General features: G+C 35.1%; 2 protein-coding genes and 1 long non-coding RNA gene across 10 annotated transcripts; 1 reads left to right on the top strand and 2 right to left on the bottom strand.

Annotated features, from left to right (window-relative positions):
- The first annotated feature begins 218 nt into the window (after nt 1-218).
- Nucleotides 219-3,039, top strand: LOC142171995 (uncharacterized). Its single transcript, XR_012701551.1, has 2 exons — nt 219-880; nt 988-3,039. It is a non-coding gene; the product is annotated as an uncharacterized LOC142171995 (long non-coding RNA).
- LOC107803657 (putative nuclear RNA export factor SDE5) lies at nt 1,966-15,326 on the bottom strand. 8 transcript variants are annotated; one of them, XM_075235721.1, is made up of 14 exons: nt 14,794-15,284; nt 9,878-9,943; nt 8,983-9,123; nt 8,043-8,653; nt 7,589-7,614; nt 6,626-6,703; nt 5,604-5,674; nt 5,235-5,485; nt 4,581-4,666; nt 4,353-4,409; nt 3,759-3,826; nt 3,565-3,665; nt 3,422-3,489; nt 1,966-2,386 (listed from the first exon to the last, which is right to left on the bottom strand). In XM_075235721.1, the coding sequence occupies exons 4-14, from the start codon at nt 8,650-8,652 to the stop codon at nt 2,261-2,263; spliced, it is 1,542 nt and encodes a 513-aa protein (XP_075091822.1). In that variant the 5' UTR covers nt 8,653; nt 8,983-9,123; nt 9,878-9,943; nt 14,794-15,284; the 3' UTR covers nt 1,966-2,260. The 8 variants fall into 8 exon arrangements, with proteins under 8 accessions (XP_075091822.1, XP_075091817.1, XP_075091832.1 ...); XM_075235716.1 differs by lacking the exon at nt 8,983-9,123 and having other exon boundaries at nt 14,794-15,326; XM_075235731.1 differs by lacking the exon at nt 8,983-9,123 and having other exon boundaries at nt 8,043-8,646; nt 14,794-15,304.
- On the bottom strand, nt 9,237-21,199 carry LOC142167064 (uncharacterized). Its single transcript, XM_075227219.1, has 2 exons — nt 20,877-21,199; nt 9,237-9,366 (listed from the first exon to the last, which is right to left on the bottom strand). Exons 1-2 carry the CDS (start codon nt 21,197-21,199, stop codon nt 9,237-9,239), a joined length of 453 nt encoding a protein of 150 aa, XP_075083320.1.
- Between the last annotated feature and the right edge of the window lie 1,121 nt (nt 21,200-22,320).

Here is a 22,320-nt window from a genome sequence, read left to right as displayed (position 1 = left end):
ATATTCATGTCCAAACACAACTCATATTTTTAAAAATCATTTTTATTTGATTTTTTTATTTTTTACCCTTCCCGAAGTTTTACAATTCTTATGTCCAAACGCCCACTAAATCATACACATGAAACGATTAGTTGCACTCTGCCCTCTTTTACTATATGGAGGAGAAGAGTATTATGGCATGTTAGTAGAATAACTGTTTACACACTTGAAGATTTTCATGAAATACTCTTGTTCTTGATTTAAGAATTCTGGAGTCCGATATTTTAAATTGATTTACCCAACCGTATTGCTGCCACATATTTATTTCTCAAGTTAACCATTATGAATAGGTTCCTTAGAGTAGCATATATATATATATATATATATATATATATTCACATACACAAAAAATATTCCTCGAAGATTAGGCATCTCTTCCTTAAGTTCCAATCTCTTGGCAAACAGATTCTATTAAAGCCACAAAACTGAGGACTTATTGTATCGTAATAGTTTGTAATATTTCCAATTACCCCTACCCTGTCCCTGCTTTCTGATCCATTCATCCATAGATTATCTAATCGAAATATCATTTCTTTCTTTTACAAAGGAAAAGCAATAAATACATATGCGTTGGAGATTTTGAGTGATAATTTATGGAATCGGGCTGCACGTCGCAACATATTTTATTTATTTATGTCTGGATCTGGCTATTATAGCGTTTGGACTGAAGGAGCCCCTCCGGAGTCTGCACCCCCACAGTGAGCGTGTTTGATTTTATATTGAGGGATGGATCTTCCCTGGGTATGGATCTTGCCCGAAGCATTTATATTGAGGGATGGATCTTGTCCGAATTATTTATATTCGGGGATGGATCTTTCCTTGACTGGATTGGCCTTATACAGTAAGTGACTGACTGTTAGTTGATGTATATATATATGGGATGAATTTTTCCAGTGGATTATCCATCTACAGTACTTGAGTGATGGAGTATTTTGTGATTGTGAGCAGGGCCAAGGGATTAACTTTCTGCACTCTGTAGAGGTGAGTAAATTCTGTAACCTTGTTTGAAAAATCATAGTATAGATTGTACGAAGATTGGACTTCATTTGTATCAGGACAGGCTCTAAGGTTATCACAAGTAAGACTTGTTACTTAGGCCCCCAAATTTGGAGGCCCTATTTTTAGAAATAATAGGTTTATAAATATTTTAAAAAAAATATTTAGTACTTTTAGTACAAAAGTAGGGTTTTAATTTCCATAATAGTTGCCTCAAAGAAAATAATTTTTTCAAAATTATAATTGATAAAATCTTACCTAAGATCAATAATGTCTCAAGAAAGATTAAATAGGTTGGCTATACTATCAATTGAAAAGGAATTATTAGAGAAATCGATTATAAAAAAATTATTAACAACTTTGCATCTCCAAAGATAGAAAAATAATAGATTTCAAATAAAAATATATATCATAATATTCTTTTAAAAATTTAGGTCTCAAATTAAATTTTGGCTTTAGGCCACATATGTGCTTGAGCTGCCTCTAATTTGTATGCCCATTTTCCGCAAAGCAACATTAGAGTATTTAGTCCAGGTATTTTGGGTGTATAGTGAGATCATGTAATAGAGGTGCCATCTTACTTGATTACCTAATTTTCAGTCAGTAGATAAAAGAGAACTCAGTATGCATTGCAACCCTTCATATTCCACGACCATCTATTAAACTCAAAGAATTTATTGAAAAATATAAAAAACGAGTAATTTCTATTAGTACATGACGTATTTGGATATTTTCTTTAATTTTAGATGCTTGATTACCTAATTTACAGTAGATAAAAAAAGGACTCAATAAGCAATTTAATCATTCATATCCAACAATAAAATTTGAACGCTAATACTTATAAGTGTTTAAATAAATAGTTGTATACGAGGAAAAAAAAAAATTGTGCGTGACATGTATATTGAAATAAAAAAAGAGAGGCTTCAAATATTTTTCGAATGTCTATATATGCATATTAACAATTTCTAACTATTCTTTGATATGCATCTTGTAAAAAGAATTGATATATATATATATATACACACACACACACTCGTGATATCAATGAGCAAAACATTAGTCTGAGTAAACGGTGCCAAAGCAGAACTTTATTGGTTGAGAATTAAGAGGAACAGAAAATTTAAGGATCCCTCTGAAGTCTTTCTGCCAGCAAAAAGGGGCTAAAAGACCAATTTCAACGAGGTTGTTTCCCGTCTGCGCAAAAAAATGCGGAAGTATTTCAGGCTCAGACAGTTGATTTTTTAGCAAAAGTCAGTTTCCTTGGATCTATTTCATCTGCTTTTATCACAATTGCTTTGCCATTATCTTCTTCCGTCCATGCTATCGAGGCCCTCTCCAAAAGTTTGATTATCTGCTTCAAATATCTCAGTATCATACTTATATTTAACCAAGGTTGATTCAAGTAGGTAAAGAAATGACATGTAACATAAGTAGAACAAAGAAAATTTATTCCTTCAGATTTACTATATGGGATATGAAACAACAGATATCAGATAGAATAAAATTCATAAAAAAATTCCTTCTAATCCCACAGCATGGGTTGAATCCTTTTAAATGCATCCTTTCGCAATCCTATTTTATCCAAAGTCCTATGCATAAAAATACTCTTGATCAAAATAGTGGAAATGAGAAGATCAGGACTAGAACAATCTCTACAACACGCTTTCTTATATATATTGGAAATAATCATATCATATATTTCCTAGAAATAACAACTTAAATATCACCATTAAATTTCCTATGTTGATGCTATGAATGATTACACTAACTAGACCTAACTATACTGACACCTCAGTAAAGTTCCAGAAGGTGCTCCACTGTATAGTTAAATAGTAACCATTTCAGCACTGTTGCGCTACCAGCAAGCGAGTATAAAGAAGAAGATATCGCTGCTTCAACATTGAGGATTTACATTTATGAAAGATGTAAATGGAAGACTTGTGCTCATGAAAGTGTGATCTTTCCCTTTCATATTTTTAAAGGTGAAAAGATGAACTGGCATACATCTTATTTGTATTTAAACTTCCCACATCTCATATTTTAGGTCTATAATCTTCTAGAATTACCAATCTGGTATGAATTGTTTAGACATCAAGGTCAAATATTCTGAACCATCTAGATTTTTAGAAGGGACCACACCATGCATGACATGGCAGTGACAGAAGAATCACAAACAGCAATGTTCTTCACAAAGCAATTTCTAGGTCCTAAGAAACCCTCTTTTTTTGTAAAGTATAATATTCCAATCATCGATAATGTACGTCCATGAGAAACACAACAGCAGATCGATAAAATTATTCTTTTCTGATAAGGAGATGGACCAAATTATTCAAAAATATCAGCACACACATACAAAAAAAAAAAAAGACATAGAAGCAGGTCATACCACACGCTTCCGAAGACCTTTGGCTTCTTCATTGGTGATCCCAACTACGATTTTGAGATACTGAATAGCTGGTGAACGGAAAGTTATCAATGTCATTTCTTATATTAAAAAGTTGAAGAAGGCATGTAATGACAATAACCTACAGGAGATGCCACAAAGAGATGTCAACTGAATTTTGAGACAGCGCACTGCTTCCTTTGGCTCGAAATCGTGAAGATCGACAGTCACAATTTCTTTGTTGTAACTGCACCCAAGGTATTGGTGTAAATACAAACTCTGTAAGCAAAATATACGAGTAGAGAAAGGCAAGAGATAGGAAGGTGGTTCTCTGCCGAACCTGTTTTCAAGAAGCGTTTGAGCGGATTGTTCATCAGTCTCTCGGGCCTTTGTCATGAAAAAGTTTCCCTGTCTCATGAGAAGATTATGAGTAAAATGCCAGCACAACACCATAATGAAAATTTAAACAAGTGGATCAACCAAGGCAAGATCAACTTTTGGGAAGAGAAGAGTTCACACATATTGGACATGTACTCCAGCACGAATTTAGAGCCTTTTTTCGTGATAGGTGATGTTGGAGTATTTTAGAAGTGAAAGATGTCATGGAATATTAAGAACTGAACCTGGCAGCACTATCTTCAAAGGCATTTTATACTCCTCAACTTACTTTGTGTTTTGGTATCGGCTAACTAAAAGCTAAAACCTCCCTTGATAGGTATAGAGCAAGAACCAAGTAGATATTTGGATAGTTTGACAGAAGATGACAGAACTCTTAAGTCTGACCACTTAATAAGCTAAGGTGGTAACTGCACACCATCCACCCAGCCGATACCACTAAGTAAAGCGTCTCATAGAGAGCCCAGTTATTTCCACTAACATTTTCAAATGTAAGCACGAAGGAAAGTCACTTTAGATAAAGGAACAAACATCATACCTCTTCCAGGAATCTGCGTGCCTTGACATGATCTCCTTTTTGAAATTCTTCAGCAGCCTGGAACAAAATTTAAGTTTATAATACCAGTCATGACTTAACATACTAAACTTTTTTTCACCTCAATCAACACAGAATGAAGTATCTTAATGTGATTTTTTTTTTTTGGATAACAAGTATCTTAATGTTATTCTGATCATGAAACAGTAAAAGAGAGGTTATGTGACTCACTGCTTTATAGTACTCTTTCATTGTAAGCCAATACTCCTTTACAGCTTTTCGGAGAACTTCGTAGCTTTCTTCATTCTCCTCACCATCTAATAATAGAAAATTATGAGGTGTTTATGTAACAAAGTGAAATAAAATAGCTAAGAGAATGAAACACTTTCATTAGTGATATTCTATTAAAGAAATAAGTCCTCCCACCCCACCCCCCACCCAAAAGAAAAAAAGAGAGAGAACAAAGCTTAGTTACTTAGCAGTTTGAAGCCATCTAAAAGTGCAACCATGGATTGGTTGAATATCATGCAACACTACTCAATCATTGCCAACAACACAGACTTTGTAAAATTGCAAAAACGTCTTTTGTTTCTTGTTCTTTTTTTTGGATGTATGCATGAGGTCCCTATTTGTATAGAGGATTGGGCTTCTTTTGTTGAGAACCATATTTTCTTGCAGGTTCTCTCTTTTTGGTATACGGCTTATATACAGAGGTTTCTCCCCAATTGTTAATAAAATTATTTACCTTATCAAAAAAAAAGAGTACAAAATCAATAGAAAAAGGCAATCAAAAGAAGATATGAAATCCTTGATAAGAAGCCATATGTTACCATATACACTTATTTCATCTGCACAACACAAGTAATAAACAAATGAAGTGCTTACTTTTTGCATCACTCTGTGGTGTCCTGATAAGAATCTGGCGTTCTACAGTCTCCTGTAATGGTTTCACTACAAACTGACTTAATCGCCTAGACTTTTCAACTTCCCTCACATGACGAATCACAACATCCACATCATCATGTCTTGCAGGCACATTAAACAACGTCTGTAGAACTTCCTTCTGAAACTCATACCTGACCTTCTCCTTCTTAGATAAGTTGAGCCCATTTTTAGTCATATTCTTTGCTTTGGAACTGCATTAGCAAAAGAAGAAGGATGACCTCCAAGTCACAAAACCTTGCAAATTAAGAAATCTATTTAACAAAAAGGAACACAAAAATTCTAGAAGATAGTTTCTGGAGGGCAAAGTACCGGCTGGTTGGATCTTGCATTGAAGGTGTCTCTTGCGATGCAACTGATGCAAAATCTGGACTCTCCCCAGACTGTTACATCAGATCAGATAAAGCATAGTAAGTAAAGAAAAAATTCATGTGATTGACACTTGAATACTTGGATAATTTCAATTGCATCTGGAACTGATATAAAATTATCACTAAAGATTAAAATAAATTCTTACAGGTGGAGTAGCTCAGGTAATAAAGGATAGGAGACGAGTGGTTGGTTATATGTTCCCTTTAATTTGAGAGACGGGGAAACAGGTCTGACCATCTAAGCAGCCCAATAATAATAAAATTCCTAGATTTCAAGGGAATACAGATAATTATATGGTGAGTCAAACATTATTAATCGTGTAAGCTCTTTTTACAGCTAGAAGCAACGTCAATTTGGTTTAGACGGACTGCATAAGCTACAGATCCAAAACAATTTCCAATTTTAGAGAAGTTACCTCATAGAAATCTATTGTCTACAAATAAAATCCTTATAAAATTACCTCCCAAAAGGAATACATTGCTAATTTTTTTTTCTGAAGGGGTAGTTAATTTTGACTTGAATCTATTTTTGCACATCAATTCTAGCGCATGACCTGGCCTTTGGTATTCAGTCAAGAGATTACCTACCATGTAGATTTGTATAGACGTGGAACCCATCTCTCAAAGCAAAACAATCTGTATAACTACACACATTAGGACCCTTCTCAGGCCAGGTGAGAGTGAGAGCCAGGGGGAGAGAACAAACTGGGGTGAGGAGTGAATGGAAAGAGGGAAGGGGGAGGAAGAGGAGAATAGAAGAGAAAGCACCATCCTTCCCAAGTTTTATTGTGAAAAAGAAATCTCATTTTCCTACAAGACCATGGCCAGGAAGAATGAAAGCAAGGCTAAACAGACTGCCTCAAGATCATTACCACTAAATTATTGTCATTTGTAAGTGACATTATCTGTATCCAGTTTTACAGCAGACAGGAGCAACACCAAGTGACATACAAGAAAACTTACTTTCTGAACACCTATGTCTAAAATATCATCACTCTTTCCCAAAGTTGATGCTGACAAATCTAGCAGCTTATCCATACTCTGCATATTCAAAGGAAAGGAGGTCTTATATAAGGAAACATGCAGGTTAACGCGACAAGCAAATCTGTCTAGAAAAGTAAATCAATCTGTATGTAGTATGTATGCATAGTTTCTGAAAATCAGGAAAAGGCAAACATACAAGCACCCCAAGCAGGACACTAAAAATACAGGCCAATTTATTCAAAAACAGAAGATAAACAGCACTAGCCGAGCATTGTCTTGTCTGCTTAGCATGAGAACTAAGCTTCTACAAGTCTAACAGCAACCTGGCCTCATTCCTCCTGCAATTTTGCATGATTCCACACATGCATTGTGGTTTCTTACCATGAAAGTAAACCAGAGTCAGCAAGAAATCCACTCATTAGTCCCTAATTCTAATTAAGTACATGAGGTTATTACTTTAACCATGAAAGAGGTTTAATAGCTACTTAGGTAAATCCAATGGAGCATAATTAATTTTTAAATTAAATAATGACTTCATACCACACACTTGAATCCTTAAAACTGCTTATAAAACTTCCAAACCAGAAACAGGATTAACCTTAAAGAGAACCTAGAGAAGCATATAGCCAATCAAACTTTAGACACAACTCAAACCAAACACAAGACTTGCTTTCAATAGTACCTAGGTAACATGTGGGAGTGGGAGTATAGACGGGCTAGATGGTATATGCAGATGCTTAGAAGAACAACCTTCACATGTATGCTCAAGACTTATTTCGATTATGCCGTGTTGCCAATTACTGAGTAAGAGCATACAGAATTAAGTGCAAACATGCGGATGCTGAATGTAAATATAAAATTGAGCCAAATATAACATTACCATTTGATGGCTCAAAATAGATATAGAAAGTATAAGATGTGATGGAATTGGAGCACACTAACCTTATTTAGATCATAGCCGCACTGGCCTGCAACTCCAACAACATCAGATTAGCAAACAAATTGTCCAGAAATTGTGACAGCTCAATAGGAATTAGGATGCAGTTACAAGGAAGAAATAGAAGGAATGGAAAGTAAAGATATCTCAGTGCAACCTATAAAGCAGATACTCTTTTCCAGGAAGGGGTTTGGTAATATTAAGCACAACCGGAATACGTGGACCATCCACATGTTGCATTCTAGCTCACAAAATTAAGTCCCAAAGTAGACTTTAAAGAAACATTTAACCGACTGTTGCAAGTTTTATTGGAAGATTACCAAAAAGAAGTGAAGAAAGAATCAAAGAAATGACACAATTTCAGGCATTAAAAGTAAACATTAGCGTCACTCCATATATGAAAGCTACTTCTCAAGTAATCTTACAAATACTTAGAATAGACTTAAGCAAAGTGCTCACCCACAACATCTTCAATTACACTCATGTCAAGAGAGAATCCATCTCCGAGCATTTTGAAGAGGAACTCCTCAACACTGCCTGGCAGGGTTTCACTCATAGCTGCAGCACCTAATGGAGCTTTCTCATCCCTTATCTCTGGGGTAAAAAAATCATCCACAGTTAATTTCAGTGGCTTGATTCTCGTAGAAGTTTCTGGAATGAGTGGCCTATTTGTCACATAGTCTCTTGGGATCATGCTTGAGACAGTCCCCATAGACACTGATAACTTTTTTTGCTTTGATGAACTGGGACCAGCTCTCTTGGCATAAATCTCGGATGCAGATTCAGAAGTTAATGTCACAGAATCTCCTACTTCCTCAAATTGAGATTCAGAAGTCAGTGTCAAGGAATCCTCTATTTTTTCTTCTGATGCAGAGGTAGTAATTATATAGGTGCTAGCTTGCAGATCTCCGAGTATATCACCCGCAATAGTTGGATCCCGACCTGCTTTACAATAAGCTGCAGCAATGTCATCAAGAGAGACAACACGTCCAAAGACATCAAGCAACTGCTCCAGGTTCTTTCTATCATCATCAGTAAACAAAACTGTTGGAGGTGCTTCCATCTTCATCCTTCCAGCATAAGATGAAATAAAGAACCTCCGATAAGAGTAAAGAAGCAACTATATTGAGAACATCCCATATTAATCAAAGTCTGTGTAACATATATTGAAGTAACAGAAACCACAAAGAAAAGGAAGTAGCAGGAATTGGATAGTGTAACAACAAGAGAATCCAACATTTCGTGGATAACAGAACCTAAATAGAACCAATAACTGTGATAGGAGAAAAGGAACTAAGGAATAAAAGTAAATATGGAGAAATACTGATTTTTAATAAGAAAAATGGAGAAATACTACTAATTAATTGTTTAGATCTAACGGAAGTGATCAAAGAATTACTTTTTACTCTCCAGCTTGTCTACGCAACGTCATCACATTGCCATAAGAACAATGTTGGTAAATCCTTTTGGTACGAGAAAATGATATGAAACTGCTGCAACCTAATTCACTTCTCGTATCGCCCACAGCCCAATAAAATCCCTTTAAGAATACCAAATTTTAGAACTATTCAGATTTGGCATAAAGGCACATTCAAGTCTGAACTTCCAAGTTTTGAAGAAAATCGCAAAGAAGCACATTGTGAGACTGACATTTCAGCTTTCCAGAAATTCGATATTCTTCCTCAAATTACTGAATATTTGCATACAAATATTACCATGGAAAAAGATGCTGAGCACACTATTACTCAGAAAATGAAAAATAATCCTCAAGTTACAGAAATTCCTGAAAAAAATAATAGTGAACAATAATAAACTAACATTCATTAAGGAAAGAACACATATTATCAAATTATACTGTACATTAACAAATGACGATCAATGCTACTGTACATACACTTTCACACACACACACACAAAAAAAAAAAAAAAAAACGGTCGACTCACAAATTAAAGGCAGGTTTTGGAATTGACAAGGCAATGCACTAAGATATTATCCAAAAAGAAATCAATCAACGAAGATAAACAAGCAAACAAACATTCTTCGGAATCTTAAACATCAACGCTTTGCTCAAAAGCGATGAATTTATTCATTGTGCGAAAAGTTTCTTGCTTCTACGAATGCTACACAATGCAATGCATCTCGATTCATTTAAAATTATGGAGAATGATTAAATTTTCCATCCAATAAAAACAAAATTGACGTGATTAATCAGTGTGCAGAAAGAGAAAAAGTTTCATACAAAATATTTGAAGGTCGATGATTCAGATAGAGTGGAAGAAAAGAAGTTGCTTACGTCTCGATTCTCTCCCTCCACCCCACGCTCTGCTCAGTGCGTAGTCCCCATCCCCAACCTCTGCTTCTGAAAGGAGGAAGAAGTTAAAGAGAATGGAGAGAGAAGTGTTGTTCTGCTAATTATTTGACTCGAGTCACGCGGAAAGTGTCCAAGGTAAATTACCAAAAGATTCTTTAAGTGTGTTTGGTATGTTTATAGAAAATCACTTGTAATTTTCTTTCTTCGTATTTCTTTATACTATTACCTAAAAATAATTATAGGGATGAACGTAAACCTTCATTTTTAGTGGTCTTATGCTTATGCAATACAAATCACCATAATTTATAGTGGACTTTGATGCCAGATGTATATAATATAAAAATAAATATTATATATATTTTTTTAAAAATATTTTGTTGAAAAATATTGGCGGAATAATCAAACATACGTTCGTATTGCACGAGATTGTGTTTTCGACCCCCTCGACTCCGGTCATTCAAACCAGATTCCTCATGTTGGTTAAAACTATTGATTTGAACGTCTCTAACGATTGACTGACCTTATGTGACATTTATATGGCTGAGCCGAACAAATTCATGGTACACGTGCATTTAAAGAGCGTCAATGGTGTTTTATTTTTTAAAAGTAAGGAAAGCCTAACTCGAGAGGTCTTAAGGAATTTTATTTATTTTTTCACCTATTTTTGCCATTTCCACCATACACTTGTAATTATATTTTAATCATTTTACCACCCTCCTATGGGTCCATTCACATCTCAGTTTTACTTTAATTACGTCATTAGGGCTGTAATTAGTTATAACTAAGGTTTAAATTTAAGGGGCTTTATAAAAACCATCCTTGATGATTTTTGAATTGAAATATATGCACGTATTTTGGTTATAACAACTAGTGCAACTCAGTTACTTGTCACTTGTAACACTATTCTCTCGTATGACTCAATTCTTGTACGTCATTCTTTTACCAAAACAACATTGAAAAATGAGGTTAAGAAAAAAAATCTTTCCAACGGAAGCTAAGAAACTAAAGAAAGCAGAGGAAGACCCAAATTTTGAAGCTCCGGGGTGTATTTTTGCTTTCGGCCAAAATCCGTTTTGTATTAGGGGTGCTAATCAGGCGAATAATTATATTTCGGCTTATCGATTATCGGATTATAAATATAATAATCTGCTAGTCATCCAATAAGATAATTGATGGATTGGTATCGGATTAACGATTATCGGGCGGTTTGTCGGCTAAACCAAATAGAAAATTTTTGAACAATCCTAGCTAGCGTTTGGCCATAAATTCCCAAATTTGTTTTAAGAAATCTGATTTGGGTGAAGTTTGTTTTGAAGATAAAAAATATATATTTCACTTTTTTCTGAAAAAATATGAAACGTAAATTATACCCATAAATTCTAAAAACTATAAAAAAATATCCAACAATACCAAACAAACAAAACTTGCTAATCTTGTATATGCAGAACCTTCATCGGTGTTATTCATTATCATTATCACAAACCATAGTCTTGAACATAAATAAGTTTGGCACAAAATTATCATTTTTATGACGAACTATATAACACACTACTGTCACACCTCATTTTTTCCGAGAAATATGGAGTTTTTTCAATTAAAGTGACATTATTCGAAATAGGATTATTTATTTAATGAGAGTCGCCACTTGAAATAATTATTATGGTGTCCCAAGTCACGAGTTTATTTTAAAATCCAAATTCGAGGAAATTGACTCTGAATTATGATCCGCGAACATAGAAGATCGGGTAAGGAATTCTGTTAACCCGAGAGAAGGTGTGAGACACTTCCGGATTCCGTAGTTTTAGCACGGTCGCTTTAATCATACATGGCTTAATCAATTTGTTTAATTCTGTATTTTTAGAACCTATTTGTGTTTTTCTTTTTATCGCTTTTAATTATGGCGTTTTATGGATTTATCTTTGAAACGGATCACATGTGTGTATATCCATTATGTTTATTGTGCTAAAATCATGACACGCGTACATGTACACAATTGATAACACTTTATTATTATTAAGATGGTTTGGCCAAAGTCGCGCGAACGCGTACTTTGATTTATTTTAAAAATCATAATTATGTCACGCGAACGTGTACACAATCACTATAATAGATTAGAACACGCCTAAAGCATCCTGCGAATATTCAAAGAATTATTATCTCCCTAATTTGGGATGAAATGTGAAGGTTTAAGAGTTATGGATATGAAACTATTTGATGAATAAAGTATTTTTGAGGAGGCTAATTTTACCAATTTTTTGAGAGCATGTATAGGTAGTTCTTAATTGTTTGAGAAGCGGGCTTAAAGAATCAAATTACCTGGGCCACTAATTCATTTCTTGTGCTAGTAAGCCCAAACAGAAGGTATACCCATTCATGGTCCATTACAGGGAAGTTTACATAACTACAACTTTATAGATAGTATATTTCATCATTTGCAACTAATATATATTATACAACATCATTATTATTATTTTATATAATTAATAGATATTCAAGTTAAAAGGTTCTCTCTACGGACATTATTCAACCTATGTTAAATGAAGATTCCAAAATTTTAGCAAAATTTAATAGAATTCTTAACATTCCCTAAATTTAAACTTAAGCAAATTGACTACAATTCAAATACAATTAAATTTTCCTAAAATATCTGTACATCCCTAAAACTAAGCCTAACCAAATCGACCTCAATTCAAATGCAACCATTCAAATGAGTGAGAGATGTAATCTATATAATATGGGAGTCAAATATAATAAATGTATGAAATCTGTAATATCATATTTATCTTATATTATTATATTATATTTGTATAATCTATACAATATACTATATAATGTAAGTATGAAATCTGTTATACTATATATACTATATAGTATATTCATTGTATACTAATATATGAGTATTTAAGTATATTAATTTATTATATTATTCGAGGTATATTTATTTCTTGTATAGATAAATTTAATGTATAGAAGAAATAATATATATATATATATATATATATATATAGAAATACAATATATATATATATATAAAAGTCAAATATTGATATACATAATAGAAAAGGAATAACAAAACACACACACAAAAAAAAAATATGTAATACTTAATATACCATTGATTATATAATGGAATATTTACTCATTAATTATGTAATAGAATATTAACATACTAGTATAATATATGGTTACTGATTTGAGTATACTAATATATTATATTTATTAAAAATATATGTAATATAGTTCTTTACATATAATAATGGTATATAAAATATAATATTGGAAAATTAATAGTCTACACGGATTAGATGAGAGAGAACTGTGAGATTATTTTGAATTTAAGGGATTATGTGTTAGTTGGCATAATCCCTATTTTTAAGTTCCGTAATGAGATATTTTAGGCATATCAAAAGTTTTATCTAATTTAATTAAAAAGTTAAAAGTTGTAATAAATTGTATATAAAGTATTTTTTTTTAAATGTGGTTGTATTTCTTATAAATAACTCTTTAGATTGTTGTATTCTAGGTAAAATTCTCTCCATTATATGCCCAAGTCTTCGTTGAATTTCATTATTAAATTGGATCTAAACAAATGAGAAAACATAAAAGGGGGGAAAATACAAGTAGGCAATATTTAAGAAAAAATTTCAGATACCTAGCAACAATAGATATTTTACAAAACATGCAGCTAAATAATTATATTCTTAGCAACAAGCTATAAATATGAACCTAGAATCACGTTTTAAAAAAATCCAAAGCATTCAATTACTAAAAAATTTCAAAGCGGTTCCGATTCTCCTTTGAATACACTTCCTAATTAAATTACTGACAAACAATAATGAAGAGATTAATGCATTTTCTGTTGATATGTGCATATATGAGATTAATAGACTCTGTTACATTTTGAAAACATATCGTACATTTATTTTCGATTTTTTTTTTTATGTATCTTACTTGTTGGAGAATAATACGCTCGCACAAATTTTTGACAAACAATATCAAATTAAATGGTAAAATTATACTCATATATACTATTGGTATAAAGTTATATTTTTAATTGTATGTCAAGAAATGTTTTACACAATATAATGATAGTATTAAATAGTTTATAAATTACAATAGTTTTTTTAGTATATTAATATACGGAGTATCCCCACGATATGGGATAATACTGGGTATGTTGTTGTCATTATACTTCAGTCATGGAATAAGTATATACATGGTATTATAACAGAGTGTGTGTATATATATATGGGGTATAATATATGTATAAACAATATATATGACATATTTTATTTATACTACTCATATAAATATTCGAAGTGCTACAAATATTCTTTGAATATTTGAATGCTAAATTAAAGGAAAGAAATTTAGAATAGAAAAAAAGAGAGAGTTGAATGCAAAATCAAGCAACTAAAATAGAATAGAAAATAGTAAGAGAGAGAATGTAAAAAGATAAATAAGGATAAAACTTATCACATAATTTGTGTTACTCATTAATTGTGCACAAAATCTTTATCATATGCTAATATTGTGAAATAATATGCTATATACGGAATAAACAAGAATTAATATCATTTTCTTAAATACTTTTTGAAAGATGCTAGGTAATGTATTTTTCTCAAAAAATAATGGGAAAGAGAATTGTATCAAAAGGAGCGACAGTCATGAAAGAAAAACCAAAGTTATCATGCTTTCTACTTCAAGAACAAATAAGGTAAGATCTGGGAATAATGTTCACGAATCGACAAACAAACTTCCCTCAAAACTCATTTAAATAGTAAGAATACCATAAAGCTAGAACAAAGACGAAGGAAAACTAGTAAGTTACAAATTTAACGTACAAAATAGGCATTAACAGAGCCACACCGATAGTAAGATGGAAGTTAAGAAGGAACCTCAAATTCAAACAGGACGTCGGATAGAACCTCTCGCCGGCGACCTCGACTTAAAATCTCGAACAGGACCTCTCGAACCTCACACAAAATGAGGAAAAACAAATCGGGACTTTGCTGCGTTTTCTGGAAATTATTCAAGGCTGTTTGGATTGGTTTTTGAGCTGCGTTTTTTTGGTGATCTAGAGGTGTTTTGGAGCTGTTTTCATGCTATGTTTTCAGCTGGTTTGGGACTAATTTTTGCGGCTGGTTTGGGGTCGTTGCAGGTGGGTTTAATGGCTGTTTCTTGGCAGCAATTATGGTGGCTTTAGAGTTGCGTTTTTGGTGAGTTTAATCATGGAATTTGGGGCTGTTTTAAGGGGGGGAAAGAGCTGTTTTTGACGTGAGAAACAGAGCTGTTTTTATGGCTGAAACTCTTTGGCTCAAGGTTGAAGAAGAAGGCAACTGGTTTCTTTTTGTTTCGTTGCTGCGTTTTCTTTTTCTTTTTAGCTCCTGTTATGTGGAGTAAATATATAATGAACCAATTCTTGGTGAGCAAGTTTGTGTGATATGTGATTGTGCCTCTCCAAAATCGTGTGTGAGCTGTGCAAAAGAATCCTATGAAAGTGACGTGCCCATGTGAATGAATGGAGAGCAAAAATGCAAAATGCAAAATGCAGAATGCCAAATTAAGTAGTCCCCACAAAAATTTAAAAAGAAGAAAGGCATGTGAAGGACAAAAATTATTTACCTCTTCATTTCTTCCTCTTCGTTAACTCATTCTTCCGTTTCTTTTTGTTTTCTTACTAATCACTCGATATTTATTGTTAAAAATTCTAACTTAAGAAACTAAGCTAAAAAAAGACATATTTTTCCTTTGAAAAACTTTTCTTTCCTTGCGAGAATAAAAGCCACTACTCTAAAAAAATAACTCTTTTGTGATTTTTAATTTTCTTAAATAAAAACCTATTAAAAAGTGAAACAAAAGCTAAAATTTGTAGATTAAAATCAAAAAATATTTACATACTAAAAAGTGGTAAAAATATCCAATTATGATAAAAAATTAGGTGCTCACAACTATCCTAAAACCATAACCTATTATTTTACTATTAAATGTCAATAACATAATTACTAACTACTATAATTCATCAAATTGCAATAATATTATATGATCCATCAGTCCAAAAAAATGATAGTAACTAGCTGGTGGATTAGTTGGGTCATAATAGATGATGGAATTTTTTATAAAATACTAAAGTTTGAGGTAACTTTTAAAATTGTTAAAAAAATCCCACGATAATTTTTTGGGACAAAACAGGTGTAAAGCTAGTTTTGGGATTTGAAATTTTTGTTTTTAAAATCTGCCAAGATATGGATAAAATCTATAAACAAACAGGTTTGGCCAAATAATTTTTGAAAAAAACTTGGCAAAATCTATGGCCAAACGGGCGCTAGTCTTGTGAATACCAAACGGCCAAACTGCATAGTTTTCTTGTTTCAACTAGTTGGTCTGGTGATTAGATTACTCTTAATTGGTCCTTTACATGTGTTACCCCCGTGCAACTGGTGTCCAAGATCATCAAGAGAGAGACGAGATTGACGAGTGACGAGTGACGAGCACAAGCAGATTCAGAGAAATATTGATTAGGGAATTAAGTCTTGTCACACCTCCTTTTTCCCGAGGGGATAGGGAATAGGGAGTTTTTCCAATTTAAGTGACATTATTCGAATTGAAATTATTTATTCATTCAGAGTCGCCATTTGGAATAATTTATGGTGTCCCAAGTCACCGAACTGGGTTTTGGACAGCCTACATATCTCGGGTTATAGGGGAATCAGGTCACGTGTAGTTCAAGAAGAATGGTGGAATAATGAGTTGATGAGTCGAGTGAGGTTCAGTCGAGGCTCTGGTCCGCGGTCCTGCTATTATATCAAAATAAAATAAAAAAGAAACTAAACAAGCCTATCAATTATGAGTTACAAGATTCCTATCTATGAGTCTTCAGAAACTTGATCTTGAGTCTTAACTGGTTCTTCATGCAGACTCTGATCTAAACCTTGATGCTCGCTAGCTGTAGGTTCTAGTTCATTGTTCTATAGCTTCTTCTAATCAAAATGGGACTCCAATGCCCGTGGCTTCAGTAATGTCTTAGCATTCCACATCTTTTCAATTGCTTTTCCATTTTGAATTCACTTTTTTTTTCTTTTATTCTGAATTGAGACTTCTTCTTTTGGTCATCTCGAACCCTGTGCCTCGAGGTAAAACCTACTCATACACCAAAACAAACAATCGAACGAAATTTTTCTGCCCTAGTTTGCACTAGGAAAATTTCGTGAGTTATTGTAAGAAAATTCTAAACTACTTCTTTATTGAAAGCAATAAAAGGTCGGGAGTGGTGTACCCTGAAAATGTTATTTTTTTTTTGGATTGTGTTCTTTTATTGTCAAAAGGATGTCTCAACTAAGGATTGGTGTACCTTATGTTGGGAAAATATGGCCAGGGAATGGGATACCCTATATTGGCAAAGATATCGGGAAATGGTGTACCCTGCATTTAAGATCAAATCAACTAGGGAGTGGAGACCCTATATTGGAAAAAGAGATTAGGTAGTGGAGACCCTATGTCGAAAATAAAATCAACTAGGGAGTGGAGACCCTATGTTGGAAAAGACGACTAGGGAGTAGAGACCCTATGTCTACAATAATATCAACTAGGGAGTGGAAACCCTATGTTGCGAAAGCGACTAGGGAGTAGAGACCCTATGTCTAAAAACATCAACTAGGGAGTGGAGACCCTATGTTAGAAAAGAAACTGGGGAGTGGAGACCCTATGTCTAAAAATCATCAACTAGGGAGTGGGGACCCTATGTTGGAAAATCATCAACTAGGGAGTGGAGACCGTATGTTTGAAAAGAGACTAGGGAGTGGAGACCCTATGTCTAAAATATCATCAACTAGGGAGTGGATACCCTATGTTGGAAAATCATCAACTAGGGAGTGGAGACCCTATGTTGGAAAAAAGACTAGGGAGTGGAGACCCTATGTCTAAAATATCAATCAACTAGGGAGTGGATACCCTATGTTGGAAAAGGTGAGTAGGGAGTGGAGACCCTATGTCTAAAATAAAATCAACTAGAGAGTGGAGACCCTATGTTGGAAAAGGCGACTAGGGAGTGGAGACCCTATGTCTAAAAATAAAATCAACTAGGGAGTGGAGACCCTATGTTGGAAAAGCGACTAGGGAGTGGAGACCCTATGTCTAAAAACATCAACTAGGGAGTGGATACCCTATGTTGGAAAAGCAGACTAGAGAATGGAGACCCTATGTCTAAAAACATCAACTAGGGAGTGGAGACGCTATGTTGGAAAAGATACTAGGGAGTGGATACCCTATGTCTAAAAATTATCAACTAGGGAGTGGAGACCCTATGTTGGAAAACACAGCTAGGGATTGGAGACCCTATACTACTATGATTTGTTTTTTCTTTCTTTTTAATTTCATATATTTTTTTAAGATAATGAGTAAAATGCGGTAAAGAGTTTGGAGAAGACTTCCATTTTGCAGTAGTTGCTTCAATACTATTTCTAGCCTTTGCGTAATTTCGTTTTGGTTGCACCTGCTTCTTGCAAGGTTGCTTTTGGATTGCACCCGTTTCCTATTTTTTTTCAAACAAAGAACAATGTGTCAGTTTGAAACGGTGGTTGGTTTTGTGGCCTTGATTGTTTCAGTCACTTGGTCTCTATCCTTTCAGTTGCAACTGGTTGTTTCCTGAATATCGATTGCATTTCTAACCTCGGAGAACCTCTGGCTTTTTCGGACTTTGCCATGATGGTTAGTCACGTGGGACTTAACCTTTTCAACTTTTATTTTTCCCTTGTGGGCATTTGACTTTGAATTTCCTCTTTCAACAGTTTTTTATTTCTAAACATCGGCCAACATGGCCAGTTGGAGTCAACTTGATGCCCTTGCCGAGATTGGGTGCCTTTTCTTTTGCATATTGGCTTGTATCAAGTGAGAACCCTGTAAATCAGTCCTGCCTTCCCTTCTTTGTCTTAATTTTAGAACAGAGTTAAACCGAAAAGGATTCAAAGAAAAGAAAACAATGGAATGAACAAATGAATTTAGACAAGAGGTATCCTTTTCGGGGAAAAGAAAGAAGGACTTATCTGGAGTATATACAGACTTCAATGAACATGACATGCCTCTTGGACTAGATGCATGATCTGTGTAAACCGTCCAACTCTCAGAAATTCATCACAACTCTTGCTTTGAGACTGAGAAACTTTGCCCAAGACTGTGTCGATGACAATGACTGTGAGGATCCTCTTTTCGATCAATGGCGCCCTTTGCGAGTTTTCACCAGCTGGCCTCTCTCATTTCTCTTCTCACCATCGCCTTATAGTGCTCTTTGTGAGTTTTCACTAACAAGACTCTCTCATTTTTGAATTTCTCTGCTTACCATCGCCTTATGGTGCCCGTGAGGTTTTCACCAATAAGACTCTCTCATTTTATTTCTCTTATTTTGTTGTATCAGATCCGAGTAACTGTATCCTCCCATTTTGAATCTCTTTGCCGATTGATCGGAAGGACTTAAAAAGGATTTGGGTAAAAAGGATTTGGATTGAATTACAACTTTGGAACCTTTCACACAAAACCATCACCAAACTATTATAACATCTGCCCCAGTTTCACTTTTGAGGGAATTTAGATTTTTATTTTGGTGTGACTGAACCCCAGAGAGATACTGCCTACGTAAGTACGTATCCTTTCGGAATCAAGTCAAACGTAGTTCAAGGAACTTTTTTTTTTCGTAGTAACTTCCAGGTTCCAAAGAGGGTGATCAAAGAAACAAAAAAGGATCAAACATAATACCTCTTGACCGCATCTGCATTGACAGCTGTTTCGGGGTCATTTCCTTCAATGTCTCCCAAGTACAACGCTCCTTTCGGCAATAGTTTTCTTATAATGTACGGACCTTTCCAATTTGGAGCAAATTTTCCTTTTTCTTCCTCATTATGCGGGAGAATACGTCTCAGAACGAGTTGCCCCATTTCGAATTTCCTGGGTCGCACTTTCTTGTTGTAGGCACGAGATATTCTTTGTTGGTACAACTGCCCGTGGCAAACTGCGACCATTCGCTTTTCATCAATCATAGTTAATTTTTCCAATCGGGCCTTGATCCATTCATCATCCTTGATCTCGACTTCAACAATGATTCAAAGAGAGGGAATTTCAACTTCTGCAGGTATTACGGCTTCAGTGCCATAAACCAATAAGTAAGGCGTAGCCCCAACTGATGTGCGCAGGGTTGTGCGATATCCCAATAATACGAAAGGCAGCTTTTCATGCCACTGCCTAGAACTTTGAATTATTTTCTCGAGAATCTTCTTGATATTCTTGTTTGCAGCTTCAACAACGTCATTAGCTTTAGGCCGATAAGGGGTAGAATTACGATGCGTAATCTTAAATTGTTCGCATACCTCCCTCATCAAGTGGTTGTTTAGATTTGCAGCATTGTCTGTAATGATAGTTTTAGGAATACCAAAATGACAAATAATGTTGGAAATGCATGAAGTCCACCACCGCTTTCTTGGTGACGGCTTTGAAAGTGACTGCTTCAACCCACTTTGTGAAATAATCAATGGCAACCAAGATGAATCTATGCCCATTTGAAGCTTTCGGCTCGATTGGCCCAATAACATCCATACACCAGGCAACGAACGGCCAAGGTGCTGACATAGGATGTAACTCTGAAGGCGGTGCATGAATCCGGTCACCGTGTATCTGACACTGATGACACTTCTGGACAAAACTGAAGCAATCCTTTTCCATGGTCATCCAGTAATAACCTGTCCGAAGGATTTTCTTTGCAAGGACATATCTGTTCATGTGAGGTCCACATACTCCCGAATGCACTTCGTTAATGATCTTTTCAGCTTCTAGGGTATCTATACACCTCAAGAGATTCAGATCTCGAGTTCTTTTATACAAGATTTCTCCGCTCAAGAAGAAACTGCTGGCAAGCCTTCTAATGGTTCTCTTTTGGTCTCCACTAGCCTGTTCGGGATATTTCTTTATTTTCATAAACCTTTTGATATCATGATACCATGGCTGAACATCTGGTTCTATTTCAATTGTATTACAATAACCATGCCTCTCTCGAATTTGGATTTCCAGCGGGTCAATATGGACATTGCCCGGATACGGCATCATTAAGGCCAAAGTAGCTAATGCATCAGCTAACTCGTTGTGGAATCGAGGAATATACCCAAACTCGATGGACTTGAATCGTTTGCTAAGATCTTCTACATGTTGCCTATATGGGATAAGCTTGATATCTCGAGTTTCCCATTCACCTTGGGCTTGTCGAATGATCAAATCTGAATCTCCCATGATTAACAATTCTTCTACATCCAGATCAACTGCCATATTCATGCCCATAATGCAGGCTTCATACTCAGCGGTGTTGTTGGTACAGAAGAACCGAAGCCTCGCTGTGGCCGGTTAGTGCTGACCGGTGGGTGAAACCAAAATTTCCCCAATCCCGACACCTTTTGCATTTACAGCTCCGACAAAGAACATTTTCCAAGCATTGGTGTCTTCTGGAATTACTTCAACTGAATTTACTTCCTCGTCCGGAAAGTAAGTACTTAGGGGTTGGTATTTATCATCAACCGGGTTCTCAGCTAGATGATCCGCCAAGGCTTGAGCTTTCATCGTTGTACGGGTGACATAGACAATGTCGAACTCAGTGAGCAGGATTTGCCATTTTGCTAACCTTCCCGTGGGCATTGGTTTCTGGAATATGTACTTTAGAGGATCCATTCTAGTTATGAGATATGTGGTGTAGGCCAAAAGATAATGTCTGAGCTTCTGGGCGACCCAAGTTAGGGCGCAACAAGTTCTTTCCAACAAAGTATACTTGGCTTCATAAATGGTAAACTTCTTGCTCAAGTAGTATATGGCCTTCTCTCTCTCTTCCCGGTCACATTATGTTGCCCCAGGACACAATCAAAGGAATTTTCCAAGACTGTCAGATACAAGAACAAAGGTCTTCCTGGCTCGGGTGGAACCAATACTGGCGAATTTGACAAATATTCTTTGATCTTATCAAAAGCCTCTTGACATTCATCTGTCCATTTGATCACTGCATCTTTCTTCAGCAACTTAAATATGGGCTCACACGTGGTAGTAAGCTGAGCAATGAACCTGCTGATGTAATTCAATCTCCCTAGCAGACTCATGACCTCTTTCTTGGTTCTCGGAGGTGGAAAATCCCGAATAGACTTTATCTTTGTCGAATCTAACTCAATACCCCTTCGGCTAACTATAAACCCCAGAAGTTTCCCAGATGGAACTCCGAATGCACATTTGGCTGGATTCAATTTCAAATCATACCTGCGCAGACGCTCAAAGAACTTTCTCAAATCTTGCACATGGCTTTCTTGTATTCTGGATTTAATGATCACATCATCCACATACACCTCAATTTCCCGGTGCATTATGTCGTGGAAGATGGCAGTCATGGCTCTCATGTAAGTTGCCCCGGT

Source organism: Nicotiana tabacum, chromosome 2 (assembly GCF_000715075.1).
Source record: "Nicotiana tabacum cultivar K326 chromosome 2, ASM71507v2, whole genome shotgun sequence".
Lineage (NCBI taxonomy): Eukaryota > Viridiplantae > Streptophyta > Magnoliopsida > Solanales > Solanaceae > Nicotiana > Nicotiana tabacum.
The sequence above is the reverse complement of the archived record's forward strand: the minus strand, read 5'-3'. Positions and strand labels throughout refer to the sequence as shown.

Bases quoted from the DNA above. Each gene is read 5' to 3' on its own strand.
- LOC107803657 (XM_075235716.1), bottom strand. From the start codon at position 8,652: ATGAAGATGGAAGCACCTCCAACAGTTTTGTTTACTGATGATGATAGA. The intron at 5,486-5,603 runs GTACTTTGCCCT...TTGCTAATGCAG, and splicing joins ATGCAAGATCCAACCAGCCG to TTCCAAAGCAAAGAATATGA. The intron at 3,666-3,758 runs GTTCGGCAGAGA...CCTTGGGTGCAG, and splicing joins CAAACGCTTCTTGAAAACAG to TTACAACAAAGAAATTGTGA.
- LOC142167064 (XM_075227219.1), bottom strand. From the start codon at position 21,199: ATGGCAGTTGATCTGGATGTAGAAGAATTGTTAATCATGGGAGATTCA. The intron at 9,367-20,876 runs GTATCATGATAT...TATTTTTTTCAG, and splicing joins GAACCAGATGTTCAGCCATG to GAATTTCTGTAACTTGAGGA.